General features: G+C 41.0%; 1 protein-coding gene across 4 annotated transcripts in view; it reads left to right on the top strand.

Moving 5' to 3' along the window:
• The window catches only part of SFMBT2 (Scm like with four mbt domains 2), a 97,979-nt gene extending 75,481 nt beyond the window's left edge, over window positions 1–22,498 (top strand). For 3 of the 4 annotated variants that reach the window (XM_015865816.3, XM_085550140.1, XM_085550205.1), the window contains 6 exons: window positions 4,528–4,637; window positions 11,737–11,912; window positions 13,110–13,282; window positions 15,542–15,790; window positions 15,942–16,070; window positions 18,091–22,498. In XM_015865816.3, the coding sequence (XP_015721302.1) occupies window positions 4,528–4,637; window positions 11,737–11,912; window positions 13,110–13,282; window positions 15,542–15,790; window positions 15,942–16,070; window positions 18,091–18,231 (978 nt within the window). In that variant the 3' untranslated portion in view covers window positions 18,232–22,498. The remainder of the gene's footprint in view (window positions 1–4,527; window positions 4,638–11,736; window positions 11,913–13,109; window positions 13,283–15,541; window positions 15,791–15,941; window positions 16,071–18,090) is intronic. The other variant, XR_014947127.1, reaches the window with a different exon arrangement.
• The last annotated feature ends 3,102 nt before the right edge of the window (window positions 22,499–25,600 follow it).

Below are 25,600 nucleotides of genomic sequence, written 5' to 3'. Positions count from 1 at the left end.
GTTTCTGTGAGGTCCTCCCCTCGTGTTTTATGCTTTATGTGTTGTTGCATTGGCTAACACCAGCTTCTCCAGATGCCTCAAGAATGGACCGTGTTATTGATCGAGCAAACCAGTTGTAATTTCTTATAGGAAACCAGTTTTCCCTTGCTCAGATTCCTTGCAGGATTCTGTGCTGAAGGAACAAATAGCAATGTCAGCAAGAGATGTACATCTTGCTTTTGGAGCCCTAAGTGACTTCCCAAGGAGCAGAGCTATGGCAATGGCCCAGTGTTTTGTAGTTGTATTTTGAAGATCCATGGGGACCATGGGATCCAGTCCCAAATTCTGGAAGGGTTGAAGAGAACACATTTGGGGTTTAGCTGTGGAGGAAACACGTGTTTCCTATCAGCTGCTGCCAAGATGAAAGATGTCTAAGCAGCTCAGAGAACGATGGGCAATGGTAAAGATGGGTCCCCATTCCTCTAGCCCATACTCAGTACCAGGCTTGATGGCTCTGTCTCACATTATACCCACTGATGATGTAGCACAGAGAATGCAAATTACAAGCTGTTGTAAATTATGCATCAGCATAACTTGTCTGGAATAAATAAATTATACATGGGCTTTACTTTGGCAACACACAGGGGAGTGTGGAAAAGACAACCTGAAACAACAGTTATGAAGGAAGAACAGATTCAGCTGTGGTCTGCTGATAGCCTTTTAAATCAGCCTGGTGTCTAGCTGTAGTTCTCTGTCTTTAGAGTTGCTCTAGTTAAACCTGAGTCAGTTGTGAGCAACTCCAGTAGGCAGCAGTCTCTACGATGGAGATGTTACCTTGTTTGGCACTGATGGGTTCATGCTTCTTCTCAGCCATCTTTTACCTCAGAGTCTTGTCACTTCCCTGCATCTATCTCTTATGCAGTGACAGATCATTCTGGATCCAGTTCCGAACAAACTGGTGGTACCAGCCTGCATACTGCAGTGAGATACCTGACAGTCAGTACCGCTTGTCTCTGGACTAAATAAGGTTGAGAGGTAATTTTGTAGTGTGGAGTAGTGCCATCCCCTTCCAGATGAGTACTCTGGGCCATTCTCAAATGGATTTTGGGAGAGAAGTAGCATGAATATGCGTGTTTTTTGGCAGCACCTCCAGCAGAAAAAGCATCCCCTGATTTCTGCCCAATTGCTTTGCCTCCAGCATGTTGGATGAAGAGATTGTGAGCTCTACAGGGAGGGAACTGAGGCACCTCCCCGAATGTCCCCCCTCAAGCAAGATGTCTGTGTAAAATTGTGAGAGTAACTGCAGCTTATTTGGTAGTGTGATCAGAAATACTGGCTGCAGTTCTGTGTTTGCTTGTGTGTATGCATCTTTCCATTCATGCAGAGCCTTAGGTGAGAAACAAGGAACTATTCCGGTACCCGGTGCCAAACTTATCCTTAAAGCCTGGAGGTTCATTATTCCTGGTGCCAGCAGGTTTATTGTGGCTTCTTTGACCTCAAGGGGCAAGTGTGGATGATAAGAACTGTTGTTTAACATCAGCTTCAGAGTTTATCTCATTCCTGAGATGCTTGTTTGGAAAAGAAGTTGAGATTTGCAGCCAAGAGACAGTGGAGATATCAGCTATCAACATGGATCAACCAGCTGCAGCTGGGCTGGAAATTAGTGGCTGCATAGTAGCTAAGATATCTAAGAAATACTGCTTAAAGTTAGATAAAAGAAACACATTGTCAGCTAAAGGCTTCGTTCTTGGCTCAGCATATCAAAAATACTTAGCAGTTCTTTCATCTATGCCAGCAATTGAACCACTACAACATTATAAAACGAGATGTCTTTTTAAGATTTAAGATGATCTATAACCCACCGTATCTTAAGGAAATATGCTGTAGAGATTAATTAGATTCTTTGTTTACTGCTATTACTATTTTAAGACACTTTGCTGTTTTTCTCTTTAGATGAAAATGGACTTAAAGATATCATGACTGTTCCTGTTTGCAACTGATGCGAGCAGGAATAATGAGCCACAGTTTGTGAAGGCTATTGCATTCTGCAACTTGATATTTTTTTTGCAGCACAGCAGGACTTCTTAGGAGAGATTTGCATAATTAAATCAAAATGCTCATAAAACCATGTAGCTTGTTCTGAGCCTTTGCTGTATGATTGAGCCATGTTGATGGTGTTATCATTAGCGATCAGATATTGTGTTAGGATGGCAGAAATCTTTCATAGTTTGGAAAGGTATGAACTGCATTTCTGCAAGGGGGAGAAACAGGAGAAGAGGCTTAGTGCTGCTTTGTGATATCACCTCATGGTGCTGTTGCCCAAAAAGCTTCATCCAGGATTGGGATCATCAATGAGGAGGGGTTGAGTGATGGGTGATTTGCAAATCACAACCAGTCTGTGATGCAAAGAAAGGTGCTGAGTACCCCCAGTGGCAGCAGGCACTTCTAGATATCCTTAGAAAAGGCACTTGTGCTCTTGGAAATCTGTGGTGTAAGAAAGCTGATAACTAAGAGTCAGGTACGTATAAGGTTTGGCAGAGACTTGTGATGTTGCTGTGTGATCATGCTGACTGTTTTTGCTTTAATTCCTTAATTCTCTGCAATAAACTGTTCTTGGATGGGTGTTTTTTGGCCTGTGTGTGTGTGTGTGTTTCTAGTGTTTAATAGTGCGTAATATTAAGAAATAATGTTATTAGAAAGTGGTAGACTCTTGCCACACTGTGAAATGGCAGATTCAGTGACTTATTTGAGATACAAGGAGAGAAAAAGCTTAAGCTTTTTATTTAAAAAAAAACAACAACACACAACAACCTTTTTTCTTACCTTAAAGGGAAATGGCTGCTCTTATAAACACTCCTTTAAAAACTTGTTTTAGAAGTCAATGAAAAGCCAGTACTGGCATTGTGGGACTGCAGTTGATAATGCTCAAGCAGCGCCAAACAGTTATTTGCAAGGTTGGGTCTTCCTGATTTGCAGCTGAGGAGAGGAACGTATCTGTTGAGTTATATATGTGAGCATGGGAGCCATCCAAGGACTTGGTGGCTTTTGAAAACCTCCCTTTGGCTTTTGTGCATTGGGTGCATGTGTTGGATGTCAGTGTTGTATCTGTATGGTGAGTAGCAGACAAGAAAAGATGTGGATGAGCAACTGCATGGAGCCACTCAGAAGCTTCCATTTGTTCTCTTAGGAATCTTGGGGGTCATGACAAGATAAGAACCAGCTCGAGAGCTGTGTTCAAATCTGTATTTTAGGTTCCCCTTGTATAAGGTAAAGAGTGTGCTTTTGCCATTCTTCCTAGAGTGCTTTGAGACATACAGGTGACAAGAACTGCATAAGGCATTGGATGCTCGGATTATAGGCATTGTTTTTAATATCTCCAATTACCCTTTTTTTACAGCAGATTCTACTAGCTTTTCCAAGTATCTCTCCCATATCTCTCAAAGATAACTCAGATTTTGCTGCTAGTAAATAATCTAGCCAGGCCACTCAAACCACTTCCATTTTATCTGGTACTATGTGATATCAAGTGAAACCCTCATTGGAAAATGGTCCACCCTACAAGGTGTTCAGAAAGCCATCAAATCATCATGGTTGCTGCATTGTTCAGTAAAAAATAAACTAGTTGCTCTTTGCAATGTGACGTAGTTAGATTTTCATTTCTAATGCAGCATGTTCTTGGGTATGTTGGGGAAACTTAATGCTCATCGTACTGAAATCATTTGAAGACGTCTGCAGGCCCTCAAGGAATTAACAGCAGACATTAGGTGAAGAGCTAAACTACACCAAAACCAATCCAGACTCACTGTGGGATCATTCATTGACATACAATGCGGGGTGTTCAAACACATGGTCTGGTGCTATTAAGAGATTTGTTTTTCTTGTATTTATCTCCTTAGGCCAAGTGTAGGCCATTAAAGCTTAGATTCTCCGTAGGAATTATTTTTATTCTCAAAAACTTTGGATTAAATGGATTAGCACATGTGTTTTATTGTGCAGAGTGGACACACACTGGCTTTTAGGCACACCACCTGCCAACTCTTTTTGTGTAGACTTTATTAATATTCTTTTAATACTGTCAGGGCATGCAGCACTCACATTCTTAAGCATATTGTCAACCTTAAGTGCTTGAATTTCCCCTTTGGTGTTCATTATATAACGACACGTGACTTTATCCTTGACTGAGCCATTGGATGTATTTCCATTTTTTATTACACTGAGCCACTGTGGGTGCAGGGAATGGAATATTTTTAGTGTGAGAAAGTCTGTCCCAGGGCACAGCACCTGGGTTCATTTAATGGGGCATCTCTGGGGTTATCCAGCAGCATTTAAAGCCATTGTGGTGTCATACTGAGGCATTATCCACAATATGCTTGGCACATTGATTGAACCTGGAACCTCTTCGTGTTCCATCTAGCACTTGCCTTGTGCATCCTTGAACCTAATAGGTATCTGTAAGCTTTTTCTGCTTTATACAGCAGCAGGGATCATGTTTGCTGTTGTTGAGGAGTACTTTTAAATCCATCAGTGTTGTTGATTTTATCTCACTAGGTTCTGAGCATGGTGATCAATGCAGCTTACAAGCCAGGGAGTGTTTTACGAGAACTGCAGCTAGTGGAAGATCCTCAGTGGAATTTCCAAGAAGAAACGCTCAAAGCAAAGTAAGTGCCCTTTTATATGGAAGGCTTCAGAAATGGAGCTGGCTGGGAAAAGAAATAGGTGTATTTTAAGAGTTTTTTTAATGATCATTTTGCTTCATTGAGTTGCTTGACTTGTTTCATCATAGCAACTTAAGAAGTGAAATTTTCACCTGAACGGTTCATTTCTATTGTCTTTCTCCAAGCAAGCAACCATCCAAATTTTGCAGAAATATGGCATGTTTATTCTGCCAAATCTTGACTTTTATGATAAGGGGCTCCTATAAGATCAGCTATTACTAATCACACTCAATCTCTAGCTTTTTAAATATAGCAGCATTACTGCTTTTAATATAGAGCATCCCACAAGAATGTAGAAAAACCTGGCAAGAATTGATGGCACCAAAAAGTGCAAACAAAATAGGAGGGACTTATTTTTAAGCATGAGAGTGTGTGGAACAAAGTATTAGCAGATCTGAGGATCGGATTGTGGCTTAATGTCTTTCTAGAATATATGCTTCAATTCTTGTCAAAACTATTTAAGAAAACTTTCTGTCTAGAAAATAATCTGTTTTCCCTTCGTGCTTTAAAATGTAACCATCTATGTATTCTTTATGTATTGGGCACTGTATTTAGTATGTATCTCAAGGACAATTATCTGTTTAAAAGTGGGAAGAAGTGCATAAGGCCTTTTCAGACACCTCCAAAAAGCAGTTCTTCTCATTTTAAGACAAACTTATCAAATAATTACTTCTGCGTAGCAATCTGTTTCTGACCAAGCTTGATTACCTTGACTTTTTGAGTACTGATGCAGTGAATTTCACACTTTGTACTGAACTTTTTCTCCTTTTCAAATAGAAGCAATTTTATTTTGCTTATTTGCAATGATTGGTGTCAAATATGGAGTTACTGATTGCTGTTTTATTTGTTCCTTGGCCATGCAGACACTGAAGAAATTTCATGTGTTCTCTAACTGAGGGAGAGAATTGAGGACCTTTTATTCTCTCTAATCAGAAACTTTTTCTAAAGGAGAGTTGCAGTTAGAAATGAAAAGCTACTGGAAAACTGCTTTCATTTGCTTCTCTCACTTGTGTGGAAGATCATGCTTTTGTGTTCATCAAACAAAGCTTTGTGGATTGGAATCCAAAAGTCATACTTGTGCCTGCAGATTTTCATTAAAAACAAATGGAAGTCATGGGCAGTGATTTCGCTGATTGTAGGATCCTGTCAAACAACAGATAATGCACTGCAGCAGGTTCTAAGCAGCTGTGGAGTCAAGTTTTAGTGTCCCAGCTTTATGTTCTATCCTGTAAAGACTGAAGTTTATGGGTAGTTTTCCTATAAGGAGCATTCAGAAACCTCCATGTCTTCTGCTTTCCCCCATGGCATTTCCACTCATTTTTTCGGGCAGCAGTCCCAGCTCTCAGCATTCAAATGGCATCTTTCAACTCATCAAACCACAGAATGGTTCTTCACAGACTCAGAGCTAGGACATCAAGTTTTGGTGTCACTTCTAAGCACTGGATGATCTTCTAAATTAACATTGTCTTGTACTCTGGTTCCTGAGCTCTAATGGGACTGGAGAACACCATATGGGTGCATATATCTTGTTTCTGAAGTGGTGCTGGTTGATGAAGCCAGATTGTCTGCAGATAGTTGGGATACTTTTTACTGGTTGTCAGAGAGGATAGACTTACCCTACCTGAATATCCTCAGACTTTTCCTTCTGTTTACTTAAGCTGCTTCATCAAGAAGCCTGCTGGGGCTTTAAATGTATCACGTGCAGAAGTGGGAAAGAAAACATGCTCATGAAATCAGGTACCCCGGGATGTGCAAACAGCACATGACATGCTACATCAGGTATGACAGTCAGTTGTGCTCCAGAATCTTAAACAGAGCCCTATAACAAGCAAACACTTGTCTACACAGACTTCCAGCTATGCTGGCTCCCAATGGTGTCTTGCTGCTAATGATGACAGCTCTACAGCCAGCTGCAGCATCTGTGCTGTAATGTGACATGTCATGTCACCTCCTTCCTTCTGATACACACTGACAACTCCTTAGATCTTGATAATGTTGTTGTCTGTTTGCAGCGGTGGCTGCAGTAGGGTAGAGAGATGGTGAGGGAGGAGGATGGTGAGAAGGCAGCATTTTTCTCTCACTGGCCCAAATGCTAAATTATTCAGTACTGGGAAGGCATTATCTCAGTCCTGGTGCAAGGTGCATTTAGTTTACTCTGCTGTCACAAGTGACCAGCACAGAATCATTTATGCTAGGCTTGCAAAGAAGATAAACAATTTAGATTGTCCAAAGAGATGGGTCTGCAATGTGTGATGGCATTCAGTTCCCATCAGCACTACTGGCTTTCTGTGAAAATAGTCAGACTTGATTTATTGGTGATGATGAGTTAGAAATGTCAAGCCTAATCCCCTGAATTCCCATAAGGAACAGACAAAGCTGTGGACATTGAGCCCTTATGGTTTTGATGCTTTAATTTCAGTGCCCTCATCTAGATTTGGCTTCCCAATCATAGAAGGGCTTGAGGGCCTTTATGGTTTGTAAGAGCCTTCACTTATAAGAGCTGTAAGTGCAGTTGATTGGGATTACCCATTTGTTTAGGACTCAGTACATAAAAAATACCAGTGTATGTAAATTATCTGGGGTCTTGTTTGAAGTCCAGTTGATCAGAATAAGAAAGTCGGGTATTCCTGGACTCCTTATTAAATGAAATTCTGAGACCTGCTCAAATCCAATAGCTGTGGTCTAGAAATATTGACCCCAGATCACAGACACGGTGACTTATTTATGAGGCTGTATTTCCAATAAAGTCTTCTCACCATGAACACTATACAAAACTGCCTTTCACTTGTGCTGAGGTATTTGATGTTTTCTTTGCCTTGCTTTTGCCTTAACAGCTGTTAGGGGTTGTGCTCAAGCCTCCCAGGTCCCTATCACTCTTTGAGGGAGTGAATCATTTATTAACCACGATAAACAGAAATAACCTAGAGATGGTGTAAGCAAACTGAATGTAACAAACTGCATGCAGCTGGATGGGATGTATCCAGTTCCACTTGAGGGAACTGGCTGATGTCATAGCAGGGGCACTCTGTCATGTTTGAAATTTCATGTGATTGGGTAATTTTCCTCATTTCTGGAAAAAAAAGTAAACTTTAGATCCTTCCTCAGAAAGAGCAAGAAGGAGAATCCAAGTAACTACCAGCTGGTCAGCATAACCTCAGTCTTTGAAAAGGTTATTAAGCAACATGCAGGACCAGAAAGTGACTGGGAAGAGCCAGCGTGGAGTTAAAGGACAACTTGCACCTCGTGTGATGAAATGACTGCTTTGGTGGTTGTGGGAAAAGCAATGGAAATTATTTATGTTGATTTTAGCAAAGCTTTTGACAGTCTCCCGTAGTATCCTTATAGCCAAGCTGTGGAGATGTGAATTGGATGTGTGTCTGGTGGGTGGAAAACTGGCTGGACAACTGAGCCCAAAGGCTTGTGGTCAGTGATGTGAAGTGCAGGTGGCAGGCAGTTATTAATGGTCGTCCTCAAATGTTAGTACAAAGCTACAACTCACACAATGTGATTTGTCTTCTGCATCAGCTCTGCCACATACATCTTGAGGCGTTGCAAGGGTGAATTAGTGTAACCGTTTGGCCTTTTGTGCTAGATACTGGAGATAGAGGATGCTACCAGCAATGGAATGACTTAAGCCTTTTCATAATGAGGAAACTCACCAAGACATGTATTTTCAACAAGAATAACTTCAATACCCTCTCCAAATCGTATTTTCAATATAACAACATATCACTGAGTGATCAGATAGCTTTGAAAGAAGAACCACCACATTTCTGTTGATTTTACCCAGATTAGGAGTTTATGTAAAATCCCCATGTTTAGAATAAGCTGAGTAGCTTCGGGGTGCCAGTTTTGATGAAAACTTTGGCAGTTGCAGTGATCCCTACAGGCAGGGTCTCGTTTAGACATCATGAAATGGATGCTAGACAATTTCTGCTGCCGTCATGGTCAGCTGCTTCAAGTAGATGAGATGGAGAGAGACTTTGGTTGTCTGCTGTAAGCAGCCAGTGTTCTTCAGGGATTTCTCATTTTTGGTGGACTTTGGCTTTTTAAAGCAAATTGGAAAGTTCTTGCAGAAGAAAAGATAGGATTTTTTGATCCCCTGAAAGAAATGGAAGTTTTTAGCCACTGAGTTATTCAAAATAGTCTCAAAGATTGTCAGAACTGTGAGCTGTATCCTTGCGATGAAGCCTTTGAAAATGAGGGTAGTCTCAACGCTCTCACTGTTTGATGTGCCTTCAGCATAAGGCTTTTCACATCATCACACAATGGACCCCAGCTGGGGCTCTTAGAAGATATTTTATTCTCATGAATCTCATATTCCAAAAGAAGAATAAGTAAGACACAGCTAGCAAATTGCTAGTAGCTCAGTATTGTCGCTCGTGGATAAACAAAGATCCTGAGAATATTTTTTCCTCAGAAATAACTTCACACAAAATACTTTCTGCAAGTTTTGGGATCTGAGGGTGGGGAGGTGGGACAGGAAAGGGAGATTTATTTACCTGTAGCTGGAAAATCTTTTATAAAGAACAGTGACTTCCAAGAAAACTAATAATGTTATGCTTGACACAGCTGTTTTCCATGTCTCCAGTGCAGCCTTGCTATGCATGCTGATTACTTAGTGCTTGAAAGTGTTAATGAAGATGGAAGTCCTTGTATGAGAGCATCAGTAGGAATATCAGCAGTAGGTAATTTTTTGAAGGATACTAAAGGAAAAGAGTTTTCTGATATCCAGAGGCACTCTTTCCACACAGCTGTCCTCAACCACATTTCATGGTGTTTCTGTTAGAAATCTTTAGCATAAGGAATATGAAAAATATTAGTAGAACCTGGTTTATGATTGAAAGAGGTGATGCCAAGGCTAAAGTCTTGTTAAAAAAAACCAGTTACTATTGCCAGCACTAACACATTGGATTATTGAGACTGATGGGTGCAGTTATGTTGATCTGCAGTTTGCCGTCCGTTCTGTTAATTGCTGCGTGCATTGCATTCAGCCCAGACTGTGAAATCAGACAGCTGTTCATTTGCCTAGTTTCATCTTTTCCTTTCAACAGGCTCTCTAGCACAATGAGTCCTTTCTGGGTAGCCAAACACAATAGGAAGTACATGGTTAGAAGAAGTCAGCCATCCTTGAATAATACCCATCAGGCAGCTCTCTTAGCTTGCAAGAAAAGAAGATCAAGAAGCAATTTGATTACAGTGCTTTTGCAGGGAAACAAAACCAGATGCAGTCTTCTCATCCTAGTGGTGAAAGTCAGAACAAGGACAAATTAAATGTAAGTTAAATCCACGTGCTTCCATGTACAAAATGAAACACAGGCTTATAGGTACAGGTGCTCATGCTTCCAGCATGGAAAGGAAGCTGGTGCTTTGCTGGAAGTGGTGCTTTAGTTCACCCAAAGTTGTTGAGGGTTCAGGCGAATGTAACTGAAGCCTGTCACAGGACTCAGATTTAGTGACCAAACAGTCTAGGCTGTCATTAAACTTAACAGCTCCTGGAGAAGTAGTAAGGGCAGGAGTCTTTTCACAATCATGTTGAAGAGAAATAGAAAACATAATTGTAAGTATATATATCTAAATGCCTGTGGAGTTGGGCTGTTTTCAGACCCAAGCTTGATATGACATGGTTTACTTAGCATGGAGGTGATGGGCTGATGGTTGGACTAGATGATTTCAGTAGTCTTTTCCCACTGTGATGATTCAGTGATGAAGTTCCCTCTGTATTGCTTTGTATACTGTGGCATTGAACCTTCTTCCCATATCCAGGTGCTTCCAGAAGGGGTTGTTGGGAGGTAGAGCTGGAAGAGTTGGTTTCTTACTTGCTTTGCACAGCTCAGTGAAACCTTCAGAGAGAGAGAGTTGGGTCTGGGTATATGCTGTTGGTTCTCCAGCCACATCTCCTTTGTTTCTCCTTCTGCTCCTCTTTCATATTGGACTATTGGGAGCTGCTTCCCTGCTAGTGAACTGTAGATCTTAGTACATTCACAAATCCTTTGTCTTGTTTTTCTTAATGACTTCCAAACCAGTAATCTCTGTCTTTCACTCTCTCTCCCTCTTTCTGTTTTGTGTGTTACTTTTTTCTCTTCTAAAGCACATTTATAATGCCTGAGCACCAGGCGTTTACATGATTGTCTCTTGTGTTGCTCTCCTCAGGATGCGTAAGAGATGTTTTAAAAACCTTATCTCACAGTTTACAATAGCTCGGTGCTGCTGTTCAATAAATTATGGGGATAATTGGTTTTTCGGAGTTCACATCTACAGTGTATTACAGCAGGGATGTAACTGTGTCTTTCTTAGCCATTTATCGCTCAGAAACACTTTATATAAAACACGGGAATAAATGTTTTAGTAGCACATGGATAACAAATTTCAGGCAAATGTTTCATTGCAGATTTCTGCTCTGAGCATTCCCTGTAGGAACCACTGGTTTTAGGGCCTGTTCTCATAGCCTTGTTAAACCACTCAGTAGACTCCACAGGTTGTGTGCTACCCAGATCTCATAGCAGTGAAATCATCTGGTCTCCATATGGCAGGCAATCCAGTTTCACCCCGATACTTCTACATTGTGTATGTATTCAGTGACTGAAGTTGGCACAACTGAAATGTGAGCATGTTGTGGAAATGGAACATGAGGCGAGAAATGCTTTGAGAAAGATAGCAATGGAGAAGACAAAAGGTAGAGTGGAGACTAACAGGCTAAAGACAAGGTGATGACCAGGAAGTTCTGCAAGGCATATAAGCTTCTCTCAGGTCCATATGTGAGAAGAGACTACACCTGTCTCTTTAGTACATTGCATCAGCTCAAAGTGTGACATCCTGTATAAGTCTTCCATGACCGTGCTACCCTACTTCTCATTTTTCAAGTCAATCTGAAGTAGAGTCATGCAGGCAAGTAGATCTGTTGTGCCTGCCTGCCCAAGAGATCCACTCTCCCAAAAGCTGTTAAGGATGGTATCTCCCTAAAAGAGGGCAGAGTCTGCTGTGTGGCATCAAAGGACAGCACATGATTGGTAACATTGGATCTCCTTGTACTCATTTCTAGGTACAGAGGGAAGACATACAGGGCGACTGTTAAGATTGTGCGAACGTCGGATCAGGTAGCGGATTTCTGCAGAAGAGTCTGTGCGAAGTTGGAGTGCTGTCCCAATTTGTTCAGTCCTGTGCTGGTGGCGGAAGTCTGCCCAGAAAACTGCTCCATTCATACTAAAACCAAGTACAGTGAGTATTGACTGCAGGGCTTGTTGCTAGCCAGGGTTTAGGGCAGTGGGATGCTGTGTGTGAGTTAGTTATGAAGAAGAGTTGTGTAATACATTACTATGGAGTGGGACTCGCCTCTTGTAGGTGGAGTAGAGTAGTTAACTTGTAGTTATTTGGTTCTGACCAAACCATTGTGGGCTTCTTTGGTATTCTGTACATATAAATAGGCATCCCAGAAAACAGTCCATTTTACTCCATCCTAATACATCTATTTGAAACTCACTGCTCTTTGGAAGCGTTGACTTTTCTTTGTATGTAAAGTTAATATGAGGAACATAAAAGGAACCTGCAGTAGCCAGCTGAGATTTAAACTGCTACATCTGATACACTTTCTTTAGGTTAGATGAATCCTGTCACACTCATTGAAGAGTTTCCAGCCTATGTGCCAGCACAGTAACATGGTTCTGATATAGCATCAACTCTCTGTGTTAAGGGTTTGCAAAATTGTTCCTACCTATTCAGGAAGGCTGAAGTTAAGCACGTGTTGGGTGCTTTTTAATGTGTTACTTTTATTACTGGTCAGCATTACTATATATATAATTGGATTTTATGTCAGGAAAATGGAAGTGGGCACTGTCTTTCTATCACATAAGTTGCAAAAAAATCTAGTATTGTCAGCACCATAGGATGCTGTAGAGTATGTCAAAAAGAACATGAACCAAGCCACTAATGAAAGGCCAGGGGACATTCATATTCTTATAGCTTCAACTTGGGCCAAAATACTCAAAATTAGAAAACAAAAGCAAAACATACTCCTTTGTGAATCAAAGAAACATGCATAATTCAGGTTACCTGGCCCTTTTCAGCCTCCACTGAAACCATTAGCAACTGAAAGTGTGTCTTAAGTCATGCAAAGGGCATTGGATCAAATCTGAAGCTTGCTGTCCTCTCATTTCAACTTGGTCTAAGTACAGAGCGTGGGGTTAAATTCTGAACTCATCACTCATCACCAATAAAAGTGTATACATAAAAGTTGTAACACTTTGTGCTAGTCCACAATGGTATCTTTTATTTATACTGGACATTTTATTTCCAAATCAAGTTCCTTGTAAAAGTGCAGCTAGAGTGTAACACTGAATCAGTAGCAAAAAGCAAGCTGAAGTTCCCTTCTCTTGGTGGTTAAAGTTTTTAATGAGTGTTTTGTTTTCCTACATCCAGCTTATTATTATGGAAAGAGGAAAAAAATCATTAAGCCACCAATTGGGGAAAATAATAACATGAAAAGCGGACATGTCAAACCAGCCAGACGCAGAAAAAGGCGGAAATCCATCTTTGTGCAGAAGAAAAGAAGGTCGTCAGCTGTTGATTTGAATGCTGCAGGCTCCGCAGAGGTATGTATTACACTGGGAAAAATCAGCAAATGCCCTCAGTGCTTTTCCCCTCTGTCTTCATCTCCTTTTTGAGGGACTTCTCAGCAAAGCCCACCACTTCTGTCTCTCATTTTGAAACCCTCCTTACCGCCTTCTGCTCCTGATTTTTAATTGGTTATATTGGGACACTTTAGGGACTTTCAGCCTTGACCATTCTAGAATTAGAAGATACTGTTTTTCTTTCTGCCTTTGTAAGGTTTGCTGGCTACTGTACTGTCTCATAATGTATCTTTGTTTTCTTTTATTTCCTTATAGCCCTGTGGGCAGACAGATGAGCCTGTTTGGTGCTTTGTGCTTCATCTAAAATCTCAAAATATTCTAGTAAATAATAATAACTCTTGGGCATTATGGTTTCAAGGGCTTTCAATTTTTTATTAACCCTCTGTAGTATTTTTGGTTCACCACTGCTGACAGCAGAAACGTCAGCAACCTTAGAAATCAAGCAAATGGTTTGTGTCCCAAATAGGTGGTATTTTAGGCTTCAGTCTTTTCAGGATGTGGTGTGATACAGGATCCTGAATTTTGCAGTGATTTCTGTCCAAGTGAAAGCTGTAGCCATTGTGGTTAAATACCTTCTGTGTTAACCCTTCTCCAGGTGATTTTCTTGTGATAGTAATGATGAAATACGTAATTCCTTTCCTCAGCTGAGCAGCATTTCTTGTTGCTTCATGCAATGAGAAAGCAAACAGATTTGATTAAATTCCCTCTAATTCATCTGGAGGGGAGCAGCTTCTTAAGCCACTGTCACTTGATGGCTTTCATCTTCATGACTCAGTCCTTGTTTAGGTGTGGTTCAGGCTTATTTCCTTAAATTACACCTCCTGAAAGGAATTTAAACTGAAAAAAAAATGCATTTTGAGCTGAAATCAACCATTAACCAAGTTTGTCAGTGTTTCAACCAATATAACTGATTTGAGTGAAAGTGGCTCTTTCAGCTAAGACCTTGGATCCATGCTTAAGCCTCAGTCAAAACCATTTTGGCTACTTATGTATGAAGTTCAAAATACACAGTTCCCATCAGTTGATTTATATTTGCAGTTTCTGTGTTAAAGAAATCCCAAGAATTCAGTGTGGTTTCCTTTACCTGAAAATTAACACTGCTCTGTCAACACTGAAGTGTTGGGCTGAAAGTAGGAAATCTAAGTGAAGTCCTTTGTGCTGAATTTAACAGAAATGCCAGCTGAGCAGTACATCCTATGCATTGGAACCTCTAGATATTTTAAAAGGACACCAGCGTTTCCTTTTATTTAGTACCAGTGACACCCATGGCCATTTGAGGCAAGGTGAAATGTTGAAGTAAGGTAAAATTTTCAACTCCCCTGTTTATTACAGGGGATTTGGAGTAGAAGTACTTTAAGGGTCCCTTCCAACTCAAATGATTCAGTGATTCCATGATTCTTTGAAAGCCTATTTAAGATTTTGCTTCGTTTGAAGCAACCCGTGTTTTGCTTTATCCTTTCAGTACTTTCCATTTCCCCTTTTCATGTGCATCTGCCGTGCTGTAAGGTTTGAGGTGCCAACACAGTAGAGGAATGTTTCGTACCAAATGAGTTATTATCACTGACCATTTGTTAGAAATAAAAATAAAAAAAGGACATGTTCGCCAGCTATTTTTCAATTCTGCATTTTGTTACGAATCTAAATTGAGGGTTAATCGACTTGGCATTGTAATGAAAATGAGGTGTTTGGTTAAAATAAATGTTACTGTGGGCTACCATGGAACACAGGTCCTATGGGAATGGCTGAGGGAACCGGGATTGTTCAGTCTGGAGGAGTCTCATGGGAGACCTTATTGCTCTCTACAGCTGCCCAAGGGGAGGTTGTAGGAAGAAAGAGGTTGTAGCAAGGAGGAGGTTGGCTTCTTCTCACAGGATCTGATAGGATGAGGGGAAATTGCCTTAAATTGCAACAGGGGAGGTTTGGTTGGATATTTGGACGACTTTGTACTCAGAAAGGGTTGTGATGCATTGGAACGGGCTGCCTGGGGAGATCTGGAGTCACCATCCTTGGAAGTGTTCAAGAAAAGAATAGTCGTGGCACTGTTTTAGTGTCATGATTGTGATGGATTGATAGCTGGATGAGATGACCTTAGAGTTCTTTCCAGTCTTAATGATTCTGTGATTCTATGCCATGGGCCTGCAGTTTGGCCTGGTGTCTCCCGTTCTTCTGCTGTATCAATCTCTGAGCCCAGGTGCCCTTTTCCTGCTGGTCTTTGTACAGGAAAGTGAAGAAGATGAGCCAGATGCAGTTGAGGATGAGACGGGAAGTGAGGAGACGAGCTCAGAACTTCGTGATGATCAGACAGATACCTCCTCTGCTGAGGTTCCCTCTGCTAGACCCCGGAGAGCAGTTACCTTACGCAGCAGCACCGAGTCGGACAGACCTCCTCCTATGGAGAGGGCCCGGCGGAGCCGTCGGCCACAACCCATCTCCTGCAGTGAGGTGGAGAAGTCACCACAGGTCAAGGATGTGAGTATGACCCCAGGATACCCGTGTTTTCCCTACGCTGCCCTTCAGTGCCTAGCCTTCCTCATCTGGGGAGGGCATCCCTACTGTGCAGCTGCGTGGTTTTCCACACCAGGTGGCTTTCCTTAAGATAACTTCTTTTTATTTTCTGTAGGAAGTTAAGCACGAAGAAGAAGAGAAGCTCATCCTGGACAGTAATCCATTGGAGTGGACTGTGACCGATGTTGTGAGGTTTATTAAACTAACTGACTGTGCACCCCTTGCCAAAATATTTCAGGAGCAGGTAGAGATCTTCATGTAACTCTTCTTTTTTTTGTGTCCGTGGTGCTTATTCACATTAAAAAGAAATAAATAATAAATAAAGCAGCACATGTTGCTAGCCTTGGACTTAGGGCTTCCATTAAGAGCTTGTAAGCAAATTTCAGATCTTGAGGTCAGGCAATGGCAAACAGCTGGACGAGGCATGAGTACCCTCAGAAATTCAAGTCAGAGCCTTGTCAAGTACTCAGAGAGAGCGGAATCCCACTCTTCACCACCTAGTCAGCATCCTTGGCAAAAGCACAAGGTTTATGCCTTTCATGGCTGTGGATCTATGGCAAGACCCACATCACAATTCCAGTGATGCATAAGCTCCCTGGTGCACCAACAGATAGTCCTTATTTGTTACCTAGCTAGCCATCTCTCCTAGCTGCTTAGATTCCACCTTGTTTTAAAATATTGGGCTGTGGATTAGAAAGTTGCCAACTGAACCCCAAATTTGGGGGGTTTGGTGTCAATACCTGGATGTTCCAAGTGTGTAGACACTCCCCATCTACATCCCTTGAGAGATCTGGCAGGCAGGCCCTCTGGTGACCAAATTTTAGGAGGTGCCAGACATCTCCAATTAAATAGATAAGTTTGCAGGAATAGAAGCCAATGTCCTTTATCTAAAGTTAGTGAACATATAAAATTTATATAGAATCAGACATTATTTGGCTAATAAGTAACAGCCTCTGCTAAAAGTAAAGGGCAGCACTAGGAAATCATAGTTATAAAGAAGCAAGTGTGGTTAATTAGTCCATAGCCCTTAGTTGTATGGCAAACTGTATATTTTATTATATCTGATTCTTCATCATGAATAGCTCTGTTCCAGATTACAATAGGTTTGATGAGAAGAAATTGAAATGTGTGTAGAACAAGGCTGGAACACTCTCGTAACAAGATCCTGTAGTTGCTGCAGTGCAGCGTGCTACAGCCATTTGTTAATCAGCCTGGAATAACTCCAAGGTTTGAAAGCCAACCCTGTCCCTCCTGTGCCATAGAGTTTTATGGTAACCGTAATCAAACACAGATGACTGCAGATTTTCCTTGCTATTTGCTGTACTATTAAATTACACCATCAGGCTTTGGTGCAGGGAGAACCTGAGCAATGGTCAGTCCTGATCAAAGCAGTGTATAAGGTGTCCAAATCCTCCCTGTGTTTAGCACTACCTAATCAGGGTTTTCCTGGGGAGTTTATGCTGCCTGTGAGTTACTGTACTTTTTCTGCATTTCCAATCTGATCTTCCCTAAGGGTTAAAAAGCAGTTTTGTAGCCCAGTCATCTGCTTCTTAGTCCATTAAGGAATAAAGAGAACTTGAGCACTTAATTAAAGAAGGATCATAAAGCTAACAGAAGTCCCTAATAAAATGTCTTCAGTCTGGAGTGCTAGTTCAGAGAGTTTGGTGCATGAGTATGCCTGAAGGAGGGATGTGACCTCCAGAGGACCCTTCACAACTCTAAGATTCTGTGATGTTAGAGTTGGAAAAAGCTCCTGGAGATCCAGGTCCATTTTCCTTGGTTGTTCAGCAGTTCATGTTGAACAGGGCAGATCCTGGGTGGCTCGGGGGACTTGGCAAAGAATAAGGCAGGCATAAACCTGTGCTGAACAAAAGAGAGGAAGAAAGGGTCTTGTTTGGTGCTGTGATGCTGACTTACTTAGGTTTTTCTGTTCAGCTCTGCAGCTTTGTCCTTGCTTCATTTCCTCAGCCACAGGATGGAGTTTGTCTGACCTCTGTAGTCCTCTGCAGAGTTTCTTTAGAAGGTGATCTGCTAGACTTTCCTTATATGATGGATGAGAGCCTGTGAGGTCACAGTAGGTAACTTCCAAAGAAGCATCAGGTATTCCAGAAAAAGGAGTTGAGCTGCATTGAAGTGTAAGAATAAGGCAGGGAACAAAATTGGCTTCAGTTTGGAGAGCAAACTTCCTTTCTTGTTTCTCAAAACCTCTCTGCTCTTGAGAGTCCACAAACAAAACCCCTTATCACTGTGTCTTTCTTCCACAGGACATTGATGGCCAAGCCCTTCTGTTACTGACACTGCCCACGGTGCAAGAATGCATGGAGCTGAAGCTCGGTCCAGCCATCAAACTGTGCCATCAGATTGAGCGAGTAAAAGTTGCGTTCTATGCACAATATGCCAACTGACTGCACTTCTCTGTTTCTTTCTGTTTACCTTCTTGTTCCCTCTATTTTTAACATTGCAACTTGTTCGAGTTTTTTTCTCTCCCTCTTTTTCTTTTGCAAAAAAAAAAAAAATATATATAAAATCATGGAATTGGAAGCACTGGGAATTAATCTGAAGGGGGAAAAATAACAGGACAGAAAACCTAGCAACAAATTGAACTAACTGTTCAGCAGTTGTAAAGCACAGTGAACGATTGCTGGTATCTCTCCTCATGAGCCTCGCCAACATGCTTTGCTGCAGTGCAAGACCAGCGTGGATCAGATGGATTGTCATCCTTTTAAACAAAGCTACCTATGGCAGACATGTTTCCACCGTGAACAGTTGGATATTTGCAGTAATGATTATTTGTCTTCATCAATTTCTGGACATGAACAGTCCTTTTAGCCAACTCTGACACACTTCTTTCATATTGAAATGGAAGTGAGAATTTGTACCATTACTTGGGCTTTACTGCAAGTTTGATCTTAGTGATCTTTGGGCTTTTTTTCACCTACTCTCCAGTCCTACAAAAGGAAGAAGTGTTATACCAGTCTATACCATATGCTATCTGTTATTACTGAGTGAGTTATAAAGCGGGACTCAACCCTTCATCTCCTGAATGGTATCACACAAAGCTGCAGTGAATTGACAGGGCTGCACCAAGACCTTAAGCATAGTAAAGCTTTCTGAGCCATGGTGGATGTGTACAGTGAGATGAATGTTTCACTGATGGGATCTGTGCAGTACTGCATCCATGTGAAGGACCATACACGAAATCCTCCAAAGTCAAGCCCATCTAGTTATATTCAGGTTACCAAACATAGGCAGGACTTTGCAACCCAAGGAGTTAAAAAAAAATAGGGGGAGGGTGGTCCAGATTTAATCGCAAGACTGTTCAGCACACACTGGTTTAACTTGCACCTTCATCAGTCTGGTTACTGGGTGGGAATAAAAATCATCAATGTTTTCAGGCTGCATTCACCATGGTGCTTTAGTCCAACTGACTCGTCCAACCCAGTGCATCTTCTGTCACAATCTATATAAAGCCCCCACGTTGTCCTGGCAGCCTGACCAGTGAAACTGGGGGCTTGCTTCGTACCAAGTAGGGTGAGCATCAGAGGGAGTGAAGTGAGACAGACATCCTGGATTTGCCTCAATTGTGCATATAGGATGAGTATTTCCCATTTACTTTACAGGGATACGTGGCCCTGTGAGTGCCACATGTTGACTTCAACAGTGGTTTGTGTCATCACATTGCTGTAAATTCTCCTGAAAGCAAGAACCAAATTGGTTCTGCAGACCAAGTCTGAATTTTGCTCTGACTTAAGGTGCAGGGGAATTTTCCCTCAAAAAGTGAATGGGATTGTTTGTGCTGCAGCTCCTGAGACTTAAAATTTTCTTATTTTGAAGATGTTGCTCAAGTTATAATCAAATGAAGGTAACACGTAATCATCGCTGTGCCAAAATGTTTCCTTTTGTTTTTAAGAAATGTAGGAATAGGGTTCCTCATAAACTTGGCTTCAGACTGGATTTCCTTCTCATAGGAGTAGTGAACTCTGCCCATGCAGCTAGTTTGATGGCTACTTTGGATTCTCCTAAAAACATCGTGCCACTTTTTATCTCTGAAGACAAAAGGATTCTGCCCAGCAAGAAGAGAGTAGAATCAAAGGATTATTAAGGTTGGAAAAGATCTTCAAGGTCATCTAATCCGACCATCCAGCTACCACCAATATTGCCCACTAAACCACGTCCCTAAGTACTGCATCTATACATTTCTTGAACACCTGCATGGATGGTGACTCCAACACCTGCCTGGACAACCTGTCCCAGAGCCCAACCAGTCATTTGAAGAAGAAATGAAGAAGTGTTTTTTAGAAGCTCAGTACCGTCAAGGTATTTCAAATGATTTTTGTTTTTCTGGTACACAGTGTCTGGGGGAATAATGCAGCTCATGGTGTTCCTTCTATTTCTGAATTCAAGTGCCAAAAGAAAAGAACGTACTGCAACTGAACACCATTAAAACCAGCTTTATTACTTGTGGGTAATTATAGTCTCAAGGGCTCCATTTTGGTGCTAGAATATGCCATGGTGTATTTTCCATTGCTTGGAATTATGAAGCTGATTCCTCTCTTCAGGAAATACTTTCTGTAATCAAAAACATCTTAAACATTAGGGTTGTGTGGTTGTTTGTTTTTTTTTTCTTTAATTCAGATATACTCAATAATTGAATTCCCCACCCCTCGGTCATGTGAGTTTCTAAGAACTTTTGTACAGTATATTTGTATATTTAAAAACTCTTTACAGATTTCAGTGCATGCCTGTTTTTTTTTCTTGGTAATATTTTGTCATATCAGCTGACCTATGACTAAGGGAATCTGTTACTCAGGATTTGATCCAGAAATGACCAAGGTTAGTGGAAGTGTCCTCACACGTGTGGGCTTTGGGACAGGGTCTTCATCAAATTATTTCACTTAGAAGTCAAAAAGCATGCAGTTAATTAATAAAAAATTTAAAATACATCCTCCTCCAGCAGACAGATATCCTGCTGAAATCTGCCAGGCTTAATGAGAAGAGGACTCCTGTCCTTAGGTACTCATGAACTCCAAAAGAAAGGAGCAGAAGCGTTTAATGTTCTCCTTTATTACTTAGTACGATACTCCAGCAACAAGTGCAAATGATCTTAATGTCTGCGTTTAAAATATGAGTCAGTCGTCAAAGAATGAGAGTTTTACAGCCCAGTAGTCCTTTAAATGTCATCCGTCCTGGAGGAGAAGAATGCTTTTACAATGATTTGGTGCCATGCACTGGAATTCTCTTGCAGAAGACAGATGAACTGCATAAAAACATATTGGTTCATCGTTTTAAGTACACACACCCTTTTAATTGCTTTAGTCTTTCATAGGAAAAAGGTTTTCATGTTGTTGGTTTAAAACTCCTGCTTCTGTAATGGCTCATGGCACAGCATACTAGCAGAATATACATTGTGAAGGGACATGTTTCCAGCTATGCTGTTGCATGGCCATGTTGCCCATGTAACCTAGTGCAGCAAGACAATTGCATCCTACCCACAGATATTCCTGACCTTGGTATTTACCCAAGGTAGATGTAGAAGTGGGCAGGGAGGGTTTTCAGTGAAGAAGAGTGGGCTCTGGATTTGAAGGTCTTGTCATGTGAAGGGAGAGCCGCTGTGGTCTATCAGCATAAATTTCTCAAGACATTTCTGTCTTGCTCATAGTAAATAAAGATGCTCTGAGCCCTTGCAGGGGCCAGGTGAGAGGGAGGAAAGAAGCAGGCAGTATATTCACAGCTAGAAAGCTGGAGGTTTTCTAATTTTGCTGATGGAGATGTAGGGATTTGGCCCTGATGGGTGGGTAGGAGGGCAGTAGGGAAGATCAGTCTTTCTTCCTTGTACTCAGCTCCTGTATATCTCCTAGTTTCTGGAAGCAACTTTCAGACTTCCAAGGGAAATGTCATGGACCGAAGCTTGAGCTCTGTCCCATAGGAATAGGTGATACTGCCTTAAGCTCAGGTTGTGGATCTACAAAATGCTGTTGTGAGTTATGATGTGAAAAGACAAAAATCAGCATTTGCAAGTCACCAATCTGCTTGTTGCGGCTCTAGTCTCACTGAAGTTTATGACCATTATATCTGCTTATAAATATATACAGGGATATAACGTACAGGCAGGCATTCACTGTGATACGGTCCAAAAGTGGTGAAAGATCTCAACTGTGGGCTTTGAAAGGAGTTGGGTCTTCCCTTCTTCCAGGGTGAGGCAAGGCAAACACTCAGGCCCACCTGACGCTTACGGAACAGCAGAAAAGAGCTCAGTAACCAGCAGTTGTGGTCCATTCGTAGTGATGCACATTGGAAAGCTTTGAACTGTTTTGCATTCCACTTTGTATGGAAGATTTGATTCAAACGGTGTATATATAATCCCTTTGGTGTGTTACAAATATACACGTGTGTTTATATATATGTATATATATGTGTGCGTGTGTATATATGTATGTGTATATATATACATATAAACCAATCAATGCTGGTGTTTTTACTTTTTAAAGTTCATGGGGCAAAGGGCATGTTGTTAGTTTGCTGTAAGATTCTATTCTGTATATATGTTTTCATGTAAATAAGTGAAAATCTATATTCAGAGTTATATTTTAATTTTTATTCAAAATGAAATAAATCCCCTTTTTACTTGAGCAATTGTAAGCTACGTTGTTAATAAAGTAACAATAAATCACATTTCTCTCAAGGTTGGTATTTGATTTCACTGGACAGTGAGGGTTGTGTTTTGATGTGTTTGATGTATTTGTTCTACCTGAGGAGGTAAAGTGAGAAAACCATCTCTTGCGTTTGCTGTCAGTAGCTTTGTTTTGAGTGACCCCATGCACTTTCTAGGAAGGGATGGTCAGGACTCATCCTTTGCAGACTTTGACACTTAAAGACACATCTGGGAATTCCCTTTGTAGTTTCTAGAGAGAAGAACCATCAGCACGACTTCTTCTGGCCAAATTTAGTTGCTCAAAGGAGGTGCCTTTTGTTATCACCTTTGGATGGACTCTTCATTTAGGTTAACTCGAATGCTTCCATGGAGGGTGACTCGACCACTTCCATGGGCAGCCTGTGCCAATGTCTCACCACTTTCTGAGAAGAACATTTTCCCAATATCCATGAAGTGGGCATGCTTTGCAATATAAAACATTGCATTTCTTATATGTTTGCATCTTACACTGCTGTATGCCTAGAAGGGAGTAAGCATAGGATGTACAAAATTAGCTAACAAGGATTCAGATGACCCTCATTTTGAGACGGATCAGTTAATCCCATTCATGGATACAGCAGAAGGAGAGAAACAAAATGTCTCTGTGCATCGGCCACTGTTTCTCTTAGCTCATCAAAACTGACCATTCTTTTTCAGGCAAAAAAAAAGTAACAAATGTGGATAAGGTTTGGGGTGATTTAGAAAGCAGTGAAACCACAGGAATTTTTTTACCATGTCACCAAATCTTTGAATGAAAATCCTCCCGTGCAACTCATTATGATGCTGCACTCGCAGTCGGTTCATAGAGGTGTACAGCACCACAGAGAGAGAAGTGACCTGTCCAAAGAGTCTTAAAAATGAAGTACTGGGCCAGTGGATAGTGATGTGTTTTGACTCACGACCTGCTAGATCACAGATGTCCTCACTGAAAGGTGATGTAGAGAATGAGAAGGATTTATACAAGGAAATAATTCTGAGCCAAACCAGACAGTGACATAAGAACTAAAAGAGCAGAAGGATGGGTGTTTTATGATATTCTTCAGAATCTGAGGTTGAAAATAAATCCATATATCTCCCTGCAGCTTGTTATACAGTCATTTAAAAGTAATGCAAAGGTCAGACATTGGTTTTTAGATTTCTGCCCCATCTTAGGGAAGACATGCTCTGCAAAGAGCTATTTTTTTCTGAAAAATACAAGGCAAAGTGATTTTAGTAAAACACTGGCAATATATTCCAACCGAGTTCCTAAAATTAATTTCTGGCACATGAAACACAGTTGTCGTATGTGGTTCCCTCAGGAAAAATATCTACCAGCCTTGCTTCTGACCTCATAGGCCAAGATGCTGAAGGCTGGCCTCCATTTTTAGTGCTGCAGTTTTTCATGCACAGTTACTTTGGGCAAGATACTTCCCTTGATTTGTGGACAAGATCAAGCATTCAAGTAAGCAGGAATGTGAACACCAACGCATGGTTACCTACCTGACAAAAAACACTCAGAAAATTGAAGTTAAGTTAGATTTTCAGGTCTCTGTGGAAATACCACATTTCTTTTCATGTATATACTGAATACAGAATGAACACAAAAAATGTAGGTAATTCTGTTTAATTCCCAGGATTTTTAGACAGGCTTTCAAGACTAATAATAATAATTAATAATAACCATATTGTTGCTGCTACTGCTAATGTTGTTAGCATTGTTATTGCTTTTTTAATTTCAAGATTCATGCCTTTCAGTGAAATTTAATGATGGTTCTCCCTCCCTCTGCTGCTACAATATTTACCTAGGCACAATACACCTCTTGCTACAGTCTGTACTCAATTATCATAAGTTGATTTTATAACTGCATCTCAGCTGAAGATGTAATTACACTGTCTTCTCTAATAAGTCATAAAATCTTAGAAGTAGAGAAAATAGTATTCAAGACACCTTGAGGTGTCAGCTTGACTGTTTCCCCTTCGCAAGGCAGGAGCAATTAAAGAAATCTAACTTGTATCTGGCATTTGTTTAACTTGACCTCTGGATGAGTGTCAAAATAAGACCTCCAGCAACAAGCGGTTCCCCAGCACTTCTGCAGCATAAAAAAAGAAGTGATGGCATTTGGATGATGAAGTGTAATATTCCCAGGCACAGCTACCACGTTGACGTTGGCGTTGAACGGCCATCTCGTTTTGAAGAGTTTAATAAGACTGGAGATTAATGTAGCAATTAATAAATGTAAAAGTGGAAAATTCACAGTGAAGAGTGATTAAATTTCAAGCAAACGGCTATGATAATAATTTTCTTCACGAGTCCTTAGTTGGGGACATAGAGCATATGATCTGGTGGCTATAACAGATGATGCTACTGCAAGCGGCTTCCCCATAGCATTTAGGGATAGCATCATTGTGCTCACCTCTGGATAAATATCTTTTGGAATAAAGCTTTGTAATGCAAAGCTCCCAGTTTGGACCTAGGTACCTCAATGGCTCTCTTCTCAAATTCATGCTGCATGAAGCAGAAAGGCAGATCTGAAGTTGCAAGGGCAGCTGCAAATAATAGTGTTTGTCCAGCCATGCTTGATGGTAAGACAAGCAAGAGCTTCTAGCTATAAAAAATCATGAAGGGTCCTGATCAGCTGTTCATCTCAAATGTTTCTGAATCAAGTGGACACTCTGCCATGCCACTTCAGGGCAATATCTGTGATGGACATGGGATTGGGAACGCTTGAGCACGTATTCATTCCAGAAATGATAAATCACCCTGTGGGCAACTCCCAGTAGCTAAAGAGAGAGCTGGGAAGGGCCCTTAGTTCCTTCAGGAGCTGCTAGCACTTTGTAAGCCAAAACTCTTTCCACTTTGCTCTGGGTGGAAATGCCAAAGTAACGGCCATTTGTTCTGAGGAGAAAAAGATGTCAGCTACTCCCCTGGCTCAGCCTAGGATGAACAACAGTCTTTTGTTCTCATTTATAATGCCCCAAACACAGCTTGTAACTTAAAAGTCCCATTTTGTGAACATCGGTAAACCTAACGGATTTCATAGGAATCACTGTAAGTTTTTCTTGTAGAAGTGGGATCTGTAAATAACAATGGAGAAGTAAAGAAA

The sequence above is a fragment of the Coturnix japonica genome, chromosome 1, assembly GCF_054131305.1.
Source record: "Coturnix japonica strain WE chromosome 1, WE-NBRP24, whole genome shotgun sequence".
Lineage (NCBI taxonomy): Eukaryota > Metazoa > Chordata > Aves > Galliformes > Phasianidae > Coturnix > Coturnix japonica.
The sequence above is the reverse complement of the archived record's forward strand: the minus strand, read 5'-3'. Positions and strand labels throughout refer to the sequence as shown.